We start from the raw sequence: 13,021 nt of genomic DNA on the forward strand, positions 1-13,021 counted from the left end.
GTCATGCCGCAAAGGTCATTTGGCCGGTCATTTTATACCCTGATTAACCTGCTAAAACACAGCAGGCTAATATGACCGCCTGTCGCTCTAAAAAGCAAACGTTTCCAATAGTCAAAAGCTCTTTCTTAGCACCTTTATTTTTGCGTAAAAGATTGCTTAATGTAATGTATTTTGTTTAAATGATTGTAGCGACATTTTGGGTACTTAAATAGTGAAAATGAAGAGGTTTACGTCCATTGCCTGCAGTACTTCAGTCAACCGTACAGTGTCTCTTTTGAACCGTGCCGACTGCGTCAAAAGGAAATATCCAAGATGGTGGAGCGAAATGTTTTGTTTACGTCCCATCGCGTCAAAGACAGGTGACACGCCCCGTTGATGACCGTGTATCAGGTGAATGTCTACCTACGTTGTTGAACAAGGTACTGAGCTATTGTTTGGTTGTGTTTGGTCAGCAAAACCCCTTCTGTACAGCATAGCATCATGCCTCGGCCGCCAAGAATTTGAAGCTAGGGGGAGGGGGGCCGGTGTGTTGTGCGATGAAATTCACTTCTCATAGCCAGAAGTTCTAGCTACCAGCCGATCATGACCTCCCCGGGATCTCCTCGGCACTTGGAATGGTGCACGACCCAGAGGTCTATCAGCGCTCCCCGGGGAACTTTTACGGGGCGTGATATCGATCGGCAGTCTGAAAAAGCAGCAAAGACATTTGCTTAACTGTTTAGTTCAAGTTAACATGACATGACATGGGGCTCCATATATATTACATGTATTACTACCATTAGGCTATCCTTCTTGTGATCTCAAAGCAGATGTGTTAGAGATTTGCAATATGGGAGATTAGATCTTGTGATGTGGTACCTTTAACTTAGTAGTACCTTAATATAAGGTAAAACTGTTTCGCAGTAATATTCGTTACATAAGTTAACGTTTTATTGTTGAAACAATAGCCAGAATAAAAGAACAGATAGCTTTATATTTTCCCTCATGTCTGACAGACATTTTCAGCATGACGTCATTTGGCTGGAAGAGAAAAGTCGGAGAAAATGTCACCAAACCTCCGTCAGCGTTCAGTCCAGGGGAACAGCTGGAAAATGAACATGAAGTAAGGAAGTCTAGTCTCCATGAGTAAAATCTAATGATATTGATGCATTTAAAACTCATTACAACAAATCTGACACATGTTATTGTACGCTATGCAATGTGGTAGTATGAGACGATACACCGCGATGATTTACTAGTATGATATGACATAAGTATGATATACTTTGGTGTGGTATGGTATGGTATATATGGTATGGTATGGTAGATGGTATGGTAGATGGTATGGTAGATGGTATGGTAGATGGTATGGTAGATTATATGGTAGATGGTATGGTATGGTATGGTGGATGGTATGGTATGGTATGGTAGATGGTATGCTGTGGCATAACATGATTTGATAAGAAATATGATATTGTAGATGAAGTAAAATGATATGATATGATATGATATTTCAGGTGAACCCAGATGAAGTAGACTGGCTCCATGCAGTGAAGATCCGGAGGGCGGTAGATGGACTGTTGGAGGACGGTCTCACCAAGGCAAACAGACTCAAGCAGGAAGGGTGTCTCCTGGCCGAAAGTCAGAGGTACGGCTACAGCTGTTACATTATCATATTGATGTGGTGTAATGGCAAGGTGATTGGCCCAGACCCCTGAGGTCCTGGGTTCGAACCCTGACATACCTCGTTGACATTTTGTCCTTGGGAAAGACGCTTCACACAAATTTCCTCACTTCACAGGTGAAAATGAGTACCTAGGTTTGGTTAGGGACATCCCTTTGATTGAACGTTAAATGGAGGTCCCATGTTACCACGCTTATCAAAAAGAGTAGGGGTCCTTCCCTGTGTGAGTGGATCAAATGTTTTGTACAAGCCCTGTAGGACATCCACATCCGGGATAGCTGTCTGCGTACATTGTGTCTTACTGGCTGTTCCATCACAGTAAAACAGATGTGCAGTGCAATTAAGAAAAAGATACATGTATATGCAAAAGCCATTTGCACACTGCCAGTCAGTTATCTTTAGAATTATATAGCTGGGTAGCCAACCCCAATTTTGAAGTTATCTAAAGAGCACTACTAGTACATGGATGTTATAGCAGACTGTTCCACTTATATATATATATTGTTTTGGATAAAATAAATCAGGTAGTTATGTTATCAATGAATATAGGTTAATCAATTCTTTGTTATATTTCAGATACTGGGAAGCTATCAGGAGGTGGGAGGATGCCCTCGAGCTCACACCAGATGATGCAGCACTGCATGAGATGAAGGCCCAGGTCAGGATTGCAAATCTTTGTGATCAAGAATTGTTTGTGCCAATACTGGGCTCCTTTTTAGATCTTAAAATTCAATTGAAGTCTTGCTACATGCTTCATTTGAACACACAATGATCGACAGACTTTTATTACCTTTTCCAAGAAAGTCAGCGTTTGTGTGTGTTTGGGTGTTTGGGTGTCTGTCTGTGTACATGATAACTCGAGGATGCTTGTATGGATTGTCTTCATATCTGGTACGTGAGTAGGTCTTTTGGAGACCTCGAAATTATTAGATTTTGGGCCCCCCAGCAACTATCTATGGTACAGCAGCAGAACTCCCGGTTTTGATATCTTTCATGAATGAATTGCACATTATTTTACAAGTGCATGGTCATGTTCAAAGATGCAATACGACTGTACATTTGCACTTCATCAGTTCTTGAATCTGTTAGTCGTTAAACTTTGCTGTTACAGCCCTTTCAGATGTTAAATGTTTAATGTTAATGTTTATGTTAGTCACTAAGTGGCTTGGAGCACTATACAATATACAATATATAATGTATTATAATATGTAAATGTATTGCAATATATAATGTATCATAATATGTAAATCTATTATAAATTATTTCATCACCAGGCGTACATGGAGGTACATGAAGTTTTCCCAGCAGTCCAGGCTGCAGAGAAAGCTGTGACCCTTGACCCAAGATGGTGGGTGGCATACCAAACTCTGGGAAGGACGCAAGTTGGACTTGGTGACCTCAAACTTGTGAGTAGCACAACCTTGTTTATATGAAGGTTCATCTCCGCACACAATGTACCGCCTGCCGGGCACCTGTGCCCCATTGCTGACATCACACTTCTGCTCAGGTCATGTGACAAAGGTTTCGAGTCAAATCAACATGAGAGGGACCAGAGGATTGGTCAAAAGCTTGTTGGTAAACTGTTTACATTGTGTACGGAAATGACGTGTATACAAGTTTAACTTTGTTCATGTTTATCAATAGCCTGGATGCCAGATGCCCAATCTCGAAAGTATATATCAATATATACTTTAGAGATTGGGGGTCTGGCATCCAGGCTAAGTTTATCAAAAGAATGAATGCTGTTTCTTGTATTTTTCCATTTTTGTTAATTTGTAATGTTTCTTTCTTAGTTTTTCTTGTTTTATTGCATGTACTTTTCTCCTATCATACTTGACAATAATTTGCCATGCTGACAATGTTTTATAGAGGTATTTCAAACAAGTAAATGTATCTTGATGGTCTAGTAAAGTGAATTTACCCTATTATTGCCATCTAAACACTGACTATCGAATATGGCATGTAGAAATTTAAAGGTATTGTGTTTATTTCAGGCAATTTCCAACTTTTCAAAAGCCATCCACCTCAACCCTGCCTGCAGCGAGGAACTATGGGAAGATGACCTAAAATGGGCGTGTTCCCTGTTGGAGGAAAAAAGAGAACTCGAGAGAAAAGCGGAAGAAGAGGAAAAAGAAGGGACTGCTGGGGTGTCCGGTGAACTGGACATGGAACATGATGTAAGAGGGGCTATTGCCAGTGTTGGCAATCATTTTCCTGTTGGTAGTGAGGAGTCTGTGACAATAGGGAGAGCTGACATGGCAACAGTGTCTGTGGGAGTAAGAGAGTCACACGTGCGATGTAGGGCAGTACTGCAGTAGCACATCTAGTTAGAAATGTTTCGATACATCTATCTATACATCTATGGAGGCCTGCCCACCTTAGCCCGGGACCTCAACTCCTTCCCCCCCATCCCACTTTGCCCCTGATGGGCTATATATATACATGTATATGGGCCAGGGGGTATCACAATGTAGATGTAGATCTAAGTGTATATTAAATGTACTACATTCTCTGTAATGTGAATATTGTTTTTTAATTGTTGATGAAAGGTTGGATAGTCATATTTTTCAATTATCTACTTAGTACAGTATGTTTATTTAGCGATCTTTTTTTTTTGGGTGGAAGGATAACATACCTTGATAATTGATTATGTAAGAAAGGCAGGAAACACACGCTTCATTTTGTTTAAGAAATCATTGTTCCCTGTTGTTTAAGATTCCGTCTTAAAGTTTGGGAAAGAATGCTTTGATATTCCAAAGGTGTTCTTTTATTCTGACATCCACAGGAAGAATACTAGTTGTGAAAAAGGTAATAAAAGGACAGAAATCAATCATTGTGTTTGTTGTTAAGCCCATCCATAGGCATACATATACAGGTTATACTTTCAGGATGACTACTGGTACCCACAGCTTCCCAATGCTCCCCTCGCTGTTGGTGAAGCATCTGCTACTGAAGACACAGATGCACCTGTACTGGACAGGTATCAGAGACACCTGGGCAGATTTCAAAGCAGATGTAGGACAAGTACAGACAGATGACAACACCTTGGATCAGTGATGCCACCAACAGTAACACTTCTGGACTATTCTGGAACTAATTCTATACAGATATTGTTTACGAAGAAATAGCTCTACCAGATTGGTCAATGTTAGTCCTGTGTAAATAAACTTAGTCGAAGTTAAAAATCATTGATGTACTTGAGTCTGATGTGTTTGGATTTGAATGAGAGCACAAACAAAAAATAAGAGTAACGATTGAAAAAGAGGAATACAAGAATTCAGAAAGACAGAGACCTCTTAACAGTGAGTTTGCAACTACGTTTATTCGTCTTTAGACATATATCATGGGACAGACTGTTGTTTAAATATCACTAACATTTGTGCATGTCGGTTAGGGCCTTATGTAGAAAATGTCCACTTGGGGAGGGTACAAACCACAGGAGTAGGAACAGATAGATATTGCGTCAGACTATTTCTTCAGGACATTCTCTGCTTTTCTGGCATATGTAGCAAGGAGGTTTACTTGTTGACACCATAGTCTTTTTCTACACCCTCCAATATAAAAATGTAATCCAAAAATTGTCAGACTTTCAATTCATCTCAAAAGAAAGTGCACTGGACAAGCAAAGCAATAACTATCGCTAAACAAAGTTGTTTTGTCTGGTGTTTGAAAAAAAACTTTTTACTTGATATGGGAACTAACAAAGTTAGCTTTAGCTTGAAAGTTCATCTGTGTTGGTAGAAATCATTCTGAAACAAGTTTTAACTGTAATTTCCAACACAAGAATTGGACTTACCCAAATTTTCGACACCAGTCTTTGTCAAGGAGTGAGCAATCCACCGCTGGAATGACGTCACGTTATGCAGATAGCACACGTGACTCCTTGAGCAGTGGATCGTAAGTAGCAGAAAGTCTGTGGCGCCCGCCGTCTCTTTTGAGGGATGGTTGTAGGGCCCTGATGTAAATGGCTTCCTTGATGCCTCTTGCAAAGGAGTTCGGCTCAGTGTCCAGGATTTTAACTAAAGTCCAATTCTTAGGTTGGAAATAACAGTTAAAACTTGTTTTAGAACAAAGTTAGCTGATTGACACATTTCATGATCATAACAGCTATCTAAATTTATCACGGAGATCATAATCGTTTATGTTGCCATAAAAGTGACATGGTCAATGGACTTTTTGCTCTGTCATGTTTTTATAAAGTTGCTCAGTATGAGTCTAGGGTCTGCACATAGTAGGGGAACAAGGTGACCTAGAACATGCCATTCATTTTGCACTTTACCTTTTGAACATTATGTCATATTTCTGTTATACCTTCATGGGAAGATCTGACACATATAGAATCCCCCCACATTGAAGTCAACACAAGTCTGTCTTTCCATGCCATATTCGGTACATGAGACGCTTGGTTGAATACTAGAGTAACGTCTTTCGAGGTACATACACTGCTTCCATCTTTTAAATCAATATAATGTGGTTCCCTCAGGTAATAATCACACACACATAGTTGAGGCGGACATTTTGTCTACTGTATGCTAGCGGATAACGAATGAAGCAGGATGCTGAAATTATTCCGCGGCTGACTGTACAATGATAGTAAGGCATCTATCGTGTTCTCTGTTGCCAAAGAACCACTTCAAACACCAGCTATATGTTCTTTTGGATATGGATTGGATAGTGAAATGTACATTGGCCAGTCCTCAACACCTGACATCCCTAGCTGACATCCACCGCGTGGGGTAGTTGGGCCTGGCGGGGACCGGGTAGTCTTCCTGGCACGGGGAGTAACACCCCAGCTCCACCGAGTCTATGGCAGTCACCCTATTGCTGTTGGTAAACTCGTGGCCGTCCACGTCCATGGTGGGGATCATGTTGGGTACAGGTGAGACGTCCATCTGCAGAGAGAAGACCAGGTCAGGTGGGTGTATGAGATCCCGCAGGTACATCGTCCATTCATGTAACGGATGGGGCCCCAACTTTGCCACTGTAGCCTAAATTCGCCACTATGAGTTTCCTTATTTTCTGCCATGTTAAGCTTACACGATTAAGGTTACTTTTACGAATATTCCAAGCATAAAATTAAGTTTAGTATGCATACAGTACTTTATTCAAGTTTAGCCAATATTCAATCAATCACCATGACAACATGTATTTGAAAAGCCAAACAACTAAACTTATGATATAGCCCCATGGTGTCACCAGGTTCATAAGATTCACATTTGAAAAATATGATTTAGAAAAAAAAGTGGCGAATTTGGGGCCCCCTCCATGATAACCTAGATATCCTGAGCTTAACAGTGATAGGACTCTATTGTAAAGACTACTTACAGTAGCGTTAGTGTATGCATAGCCAGCTGACTGGCATTTATTCACAATCAACCAGTGTTAGGAGGGAAATAATACTAGACTCTGGTTCTCAACGGACACTGTTGTGTTGTAAATGTCATCACCTACTTTGTGTGCAATTCACTGAAATCCCTTACATTTAGATGCACACCCAGATTTAGGCACTCTAAAATGTTTTAGCTATGGCTAGTGAAAAGTATATGTCCTTGATAGATACTAATCGACTTCACTGTTGAGCTCGCTGGAAATAGTGAAAATATTGACACTTGTTTGATGAAAACTCAAAGTATTCTTTGCGAGAGTCGTATTGGACGGTAAGACATTTGCTGTTGAATGAGCTAGCTCTCACCAGCCACAACAATGCTTTATGAGGAATTATAACCTAGTTCTCTTCAGAATATGGATCCGGCTTCGTGAAGTTGATTTTAGGACCAAGAAATTCGTATCAACATTGTCCCAGATACATACGAAGTTATAAGGAGAATATTTTGTCACAAAACCGGTGAAAAATCATTATATTGTTATCATAGAAATGGGAACTCAGATGATAATGGGCGCGAAATATAATTCATACTTCTATTCAACGGTCATCTTTGAAATTTCCTTATTTAGACATCCACGGTCATTAAGTGGACCATATATTGTTACACTGAACAGCCGTAAAGCTCAATCAACGATTCGATCATAATGTTGCCTTTCCATAATGACGTTCAGGCTCCTTCTGCTAGAGGGTTTCATTATCTGTTAGTTGTTCAACGAATCATGCCCTCCACAATGTATTTGTTTTATTCCATGTCCTTCAGTACCGTATCATTGCGTACTACTCCGAACGTCTTTCTTAAAATTAAACCCATATTTATAGAAATCTCATAAGTAAACAAACAATTTAGGAGCCTTCACTCAAAACAGGATGCGCCATTCCTTGCCAATCATACAGATAGTACAGAATGCACTCAAAGACATCCGAAGAATATTAACTGGTGCTATTCATTTATTAAATCAGGTAGAAAAAAAACAACATATAGTAGACTACCATAGTTAGTACCCTGTACATATTTTAAGGAGAGAAATAGTTGGTTACGGTACGTTCCCGGCCAGATATACCCTTATATTGTGATTGATATACATTAGTCGAATAGTAGCTGCTATCATTACTCTCATTGGCAGTGATATCAAATTCTCAGTCATCGTTCACACGTTAGTATATTAATATACAGTATAGCGCATGCCAACATACTTGCATCAAGTGTTCTATCTTGAACATCTTGAAATAAATAAACAAAATAATTAACCATGATCATGCTATTAATCACTTTACGGCGTTTAGGCTACGGATATCGAGTTATCCACATGCATTTGCTGGAGTCTGGAATATACATGTACTTGAACTACTTTGTAAGTAAGGCTATACTGACTCGATTTTGTGGATGACATCCTCTGAACATACGCCCGAAAATCGATATGAGGGCATGTAAAGTGATTATAAAATTTGTAAAAATTGTACGAGCATAACGTGATAAACAATAAATCCTCTATCATTATTCTTTTATTAGGATGTAGGTATGACCGTATGTCCTATCGTTTTGTGGTCTTGTGGCCAGATGTTTATCATAAAGCGAATGAACAGTAAAAGGCCAAAGCTGTCATAGCAGATCGGGTCAGGCCTTCAAGCAGATGTTAGGGTGAAAGATCGCAATGATTTCTGAGTGACGGCCGGGCCCCTTACCCGGTAAAAGCAAATGAACAGTTGAGTAAAAGGCCAAAGTTGTAAAAGGAAAACGGACGACTCCGCGTATGTCCTTGAACTACTCAATGCGCACAAGACATGATGTATACATGAATGTAGGTGGCGCTTCGACGGGCGGACATGGTGTTACATGGGCTCCTCGCGCGGCGCCTACAAATCGATCATTTCTGTGTTACTAGTGTATTCAAGGTTATTCTAGATGTATGTAGATATGTCTGGACCTAATTGGGAACCTTTTTAATGTCTTTCAAACTAATGTTTTGTATCTTTTCACATTTTACAAGTCGTGACTACATACCCCATCAGAGCCCAATCTGCAGTACCGCTCCTGGCCGCGACCTGAAAAGTGTCTAAGACGACCTCCAAATTGCCAAATTTCCGTCTTTTCGGGAATGGGGAAATCACGTAAGGCTCGCAAAGGGGTTTACATTTCGGGGCTTATTGGACTTTGTTTTCGTAAATGCAACCACTTAGAATTAAGAATGATGATATTTAAGACTTTTCCCAAACAAAACCATTGGATACTAGGTCACAAATGACAAGTTTCCTTCGCATTTTACAAATATAAGTGGTCGAGTGCGCATATCTAGAAATTGCCACATGTTCTGGCGGGCTACCACATATCCAAATCTCATTCATATTTGTGAACCAAGAAGACGTTAAAGACATACAACAGTGTTTCTGTCTGTTGGTCTGACTCTATGAATAGATCCATTTTCTTTCAAATGCTGTAAAGTGTTTGGATTACTTGTGGATGCAATATAACCTTGAGCGCTAGGGGAGCCGTTTGATGAGCTCTGGGCCGAAAGAACAAGACTTAACGCAGAAGTTAGTTTGTTACACCGTTTTCTGAAACATCACAACCTGATCATTTTAAAGGAACAGTAATAAATGATTTAGTGTTTATTATACCATGTCCTGTGTATTTTCTTAACCTTCGTAATCTTTTACCTTTGCCCGCCTTCGCTTCAGTTTTTGGGGTGTCCAGGGGATGCCATCTATATATCAAGTTAGATCAGATTTGCCTCCTGTGTTGCTAATTTGGCAATGATGAAGATGCAATAAATGATGAGAAAATAACTCAGGATAGCTTTGGTCAAAACTGGAGCAGAATGAAGATGACGCAAAAAGTTGCATGATAGGGGAGAGCACCTATCTTCTTTTCACATTTCAAACAAGTGTTAATTGTAAGTAAGTGTAATAGACTGTTCTTGAGTCAAAATAACGGATAACGTTATGCTAAGTGACAGTACAGAAACTGGTAACTGAGTCATTATCATAATTTATCCATGTGAATTTGGCGTTTTGCTTATAGATGCTAGCTTTTATCAGATAACGTATTTTATGTCAGACACATATGTCTTTATGTATGTTAACCATGATGTTTTGGTGTAATTTTGTGCAATCGATTGTCTGTTGTCCGTTGGAATGTATTTCTATTGTTCAGACTGTGTAATAAACCACAAGTAAAACCTACTGAGTCCTACTTAATTTCAAAGTCATGAGCCCATTTCCTTATGTTGTTTCTTTCTTTGGAACAACAATTTAGTTCTTTGATATGCATTACTAGCGAGATTAGATGACTAGTCGTAATATGCATTGGCTTCCTGGATTTACGAACTTCTATCAAAAGTTCGAAACAGCTCGGATATGATATTCCCAACCCTACTGATAGAAAGATGACGAAAATTACACCAACGACATACATACATGCATAAAAAGAACAGAAATGATTTTCAATTCAATGATATTATATCATATTATGTACTTTACTTGTCATACTTCAAATTCAATCCCATTTTACATCTAGCTCTTCAAGCCCTAATCTACCATAATCGAAATGTCTTCACCACCCTCCTTTATTTTAAGGCTGTCATCTGTTATGGCGAACTTTATAGAGCGATTTTTTTTCTCTCCCTGTACGCTTAAAATGTTAACCATACTGGTGCAATAGGCAGTCTCTTTTACTTGTGGTTCTGACACCAAGGCCGGGTTGCTAAATACAAAATAATGCAAACAACTGCATAAAAGTCTCTACATAGTCAGGCGTTTTAGTGACTAAAAATGATAACTTTATCTAGTTCCTTGAATCATTTTCTTTATTATGCAAGATTTAAACCTGACTGTCTGTCCTAAGTTATCGACGTATCAAGAGCGAGTTGGGTAAAGTATGTTTATGAGTACCCCGTAGACAAGTGATTGTATTCAAGACTGGATATTGATAATCTGAAGTCAGAACATCATTTGATTGGAAAGAACATATTATATTTATTGTAGAGTTAGAGCATGCCACCATAACAAACGTTAATATCAAAGCTCACACCAATGTTAACATGACAATATTAAAATCCGAGCCTTTGCAGATTCTTTGTTACCAGGACTTTATAGTAAATTTCTACATAAAGCTCACAATAAGCAGTTCCAAACAAAAGGTGGGAAATAGCTTCTGTACAATTGTTTCACACGTCGTTTCTGTCATCAAAAGTCTCAACCTACGAAAGTATTTATCACATGCATTCATAATTCACCATGTGTTTCACTATGTGTATCATACATTTTTGTGGAAAATGTCACTACACTAGTATCCTCATAATAAGTGCTTTAGATATGAAGTAACTTTTTGCCCATAAACAAACCAATAACAAAGAAAATGTCGATAAATCATACCGATGAAATTGTATAAAAACTAGGCGACTCCTGGCGCTCAAGCTTATACTGCACCCATAACTACAATTAACTAGTAATCCTCACACTTTAAAGAATTTGACAAATTGGAAAATTGGATCTACTGATAGACAAACACACTGTCGCATTTGTTCTCACAGGATAGAATTGAAATTTGGACGCGCGATACTTTCAGAACGTGTCAATTACAGGACATGTACAGTCGACTACTTCAATTGGTAAAATGCGACGGAAACGTATCATTTATAGACTAACGCCCCATTGTTTTGTTTTTGAAATGTCTTAAATGTTAGCTTAATTTTATATTGTCAGATTATTGAAAATAGAGTCAAACAACTCTTAAAAATCTAGGCCCCTTTGCGAGTCTTTCGCCATTTCCCCATTCCCGAAAAGACGGAAATTTGGCAATTTTGACGGTCGTCTTATATACTTTTTACGGCGCGGCCGGGAGCGGTACTGCAGATTAGGCTCTGATAGGGTATACCGCCTCAACTGGTAAAAATGGTAAAATATGCAAGACATTAGGATTGGAGCCTGTGAAAGCTTTCCCAAGCACGTCCGGACGTCTTTATATACATTTAGGATTACCTTTAAGGCTTATAAAAACACGTCTTAGCATAAAATGTATCAGTTTTTAAACGTCGCACGAGGAGCCTTGGCCGTCCGTCGAAGCGCCACCTACAATTCATATCCAGTTAACACATCACTTCTTGTATGTAATCAGTAGCTTAAGGATACGTGTGTACATTTCATATTTTCCCTTAACAACTGTTTAACTACTTATATGGGGTAAGGGACTGTTAAGATGCCCGGCCGTCACTCATAAACATTACGATTTTTCACCTCAACATCTGCTTGGAGATTATGTAGCTTGTTTTTCTTTTCTTTGCTGTAGTGTAACCTTCTATATTTTTATTTCAGGAGGTAACTTCGTTATGTTGTCCAGTTTCAGAAGATGGTGTAACAAACCGGCATAACTTCCTTTTTCGTTTCTTTTTGAAAATTTAGTGGTTTGAATTTATCCATAAATGTCATCCATAAGATCAAGTCAGTGCGGCCTAAGTAGTAGCTATAGCGACATACTCATTACACTATGTCGTTCTTTAGTAGTTCCGACTGGGGATATATAACTACAGGTCAGTAAAATGATAAAGTAGACGAACATAGTAAGAGGCACTTGTGTTTGGCACTATACTTTTGAGTCCATAAGCTCGTTTTCCTCGAAGGCATCCAGGGCGTCCACGGCGTCCATGTTGATACTTATCTGGTCGCGCACTACGATCTGAAGTTTCCCTTCCTCGATTCCGCGCAGAAATTGCATCATGGCCTTCAACAGTTTCTCCTCCTTCGCCCGGGCTTCGTGGCGGACGACAGTGGTTACCTGCATCTGCTGTGATATAGAAACACACGATATATTATACATGGTATATATGTATTGTGAATATAGGGTTCTTGCACATTTGTGCGTACATGTATAGATTCAAATCCGTGCAAGTTGCGTATCAACATTTTTTGGCTTAGGTATAGTTTGCGGGAAAGAAGTTGTTTTCTACTTTGACCCACTACTATGCAGCCTGGTTATC

The 13,021-nt window shown here is 39.3% G+C and overlaps 2 protein-coding genes across 7 annotated transcripts in view; one reads left to right on the forward strand and one right to left on the reverse strand.

Moving 5' to 3' along the window:
* Positions 1 to 301: 301 nt before the first annotated feature.
* Positions 302 to 5,835, forward strand: LOC136444506 (tetratricopeptide repeat protein 33-like). 3 transcript variants are annotated; one of them, XM_066442086.1, is made up of 7 exons: positions 302 to 419; positions 996 to 1,102; positions 1,497 to 1,627; positions 2,240 to 2,321; positions 2,938 to 3,069; positions 3,658 to 3,840; positions 4,552 to 5,835. In XM_066442086.1, exons 1-7 carry the CDS (start codon positions 395 to 397, stop codon positions 4,699 to 4,701), a joined length of 810 nt encoding a protein of 269 aa, XP_066298183.1. In that variant the 5' UTR covers positions 302 to 394; the 3' UTR covers positions 4,702 to 5,835. The 3 variants fall into 3 exon arrangements, with proteins under 3 accessions (XP_066298183.1, XP_066298184.1, XP_066298185.1); XM_066442087.1 differs by having other exon boundaries at positions 307 to 419; positions 1,006 to 1,102; XM_066442088.1 differs by having other exon boundaries at positions 307 to 390; positions 1,006 to 1,102.
* LOC136444505 (glutamate receptor ionotropic, delta-2-like) overlaps positions 4,967 to 13,021 on the reverse strand; it is a 68,027-nt gene continuing 59,972 nt past the window's right edge. For 2 of the 4 annotated variants that reach the window (XM_066442082.1, XM_066442085.1), the window contains 2 exons: positions 12,634 to 12,828; positions 4,967 to 6,555 (listed from right to left, as the gene is read on the reverse strand). In XM_066442082.1, coding sequence (XP_066298179.1) covers positions 6,361 to 6,555; positions 12,634 to 12,828 — 390 coding nt within the window. In that variant the 3' untranslated portion in view covers positions 4,967 to 6,360. Of the gene's footprint in view, positions 6,556 to 12,601; positions 12,829 to 13,021 lie in introns of all 4 variants that reach the window. The other 2 variants (XM_066442083.1, XM_066442084.1) reach the window with 2 other exon arrangements.

This window comes from Branchiostoma lanceolatum, chromosome 11, assembly GCF_035083965.1.
Source record: "Branchiostoma lanceolatum isolate klBraLanc5 chromosome 11, klBraLanc5.hap2, whole genome shotgun sequence".
Taxonomy (NCBI): Eukaryota; Metazoa; Chordata; class Leptocardii; order Amphioxiformes; family Branchiostomatidae; genus Branchiostoma; species Branchiostoma lanceolatum.

Excerpts from the sequence above, each read along its gene's own strand:
- LOC136444506 (XM_066442086.1), top strand. The coding sequence starts at position 395 with ATGTCTACCTACGTTGTTGAACAAG. Across the intron at positions 420-995 it reads TACCTACGTTGTTGAACAAG|ACATTTTCAGCATGACGTCA; the intron begins GTACTGAGCTAT and ends CATGTCTGACAG. Across the intron at positions 1,103-1,496 it reads AGCTGGAAAATGAACATGAA|GTGAACCCAGATGAAGTAGA; the intron begins GTAAGGAAGTCT and ends ATGATATTTCAG.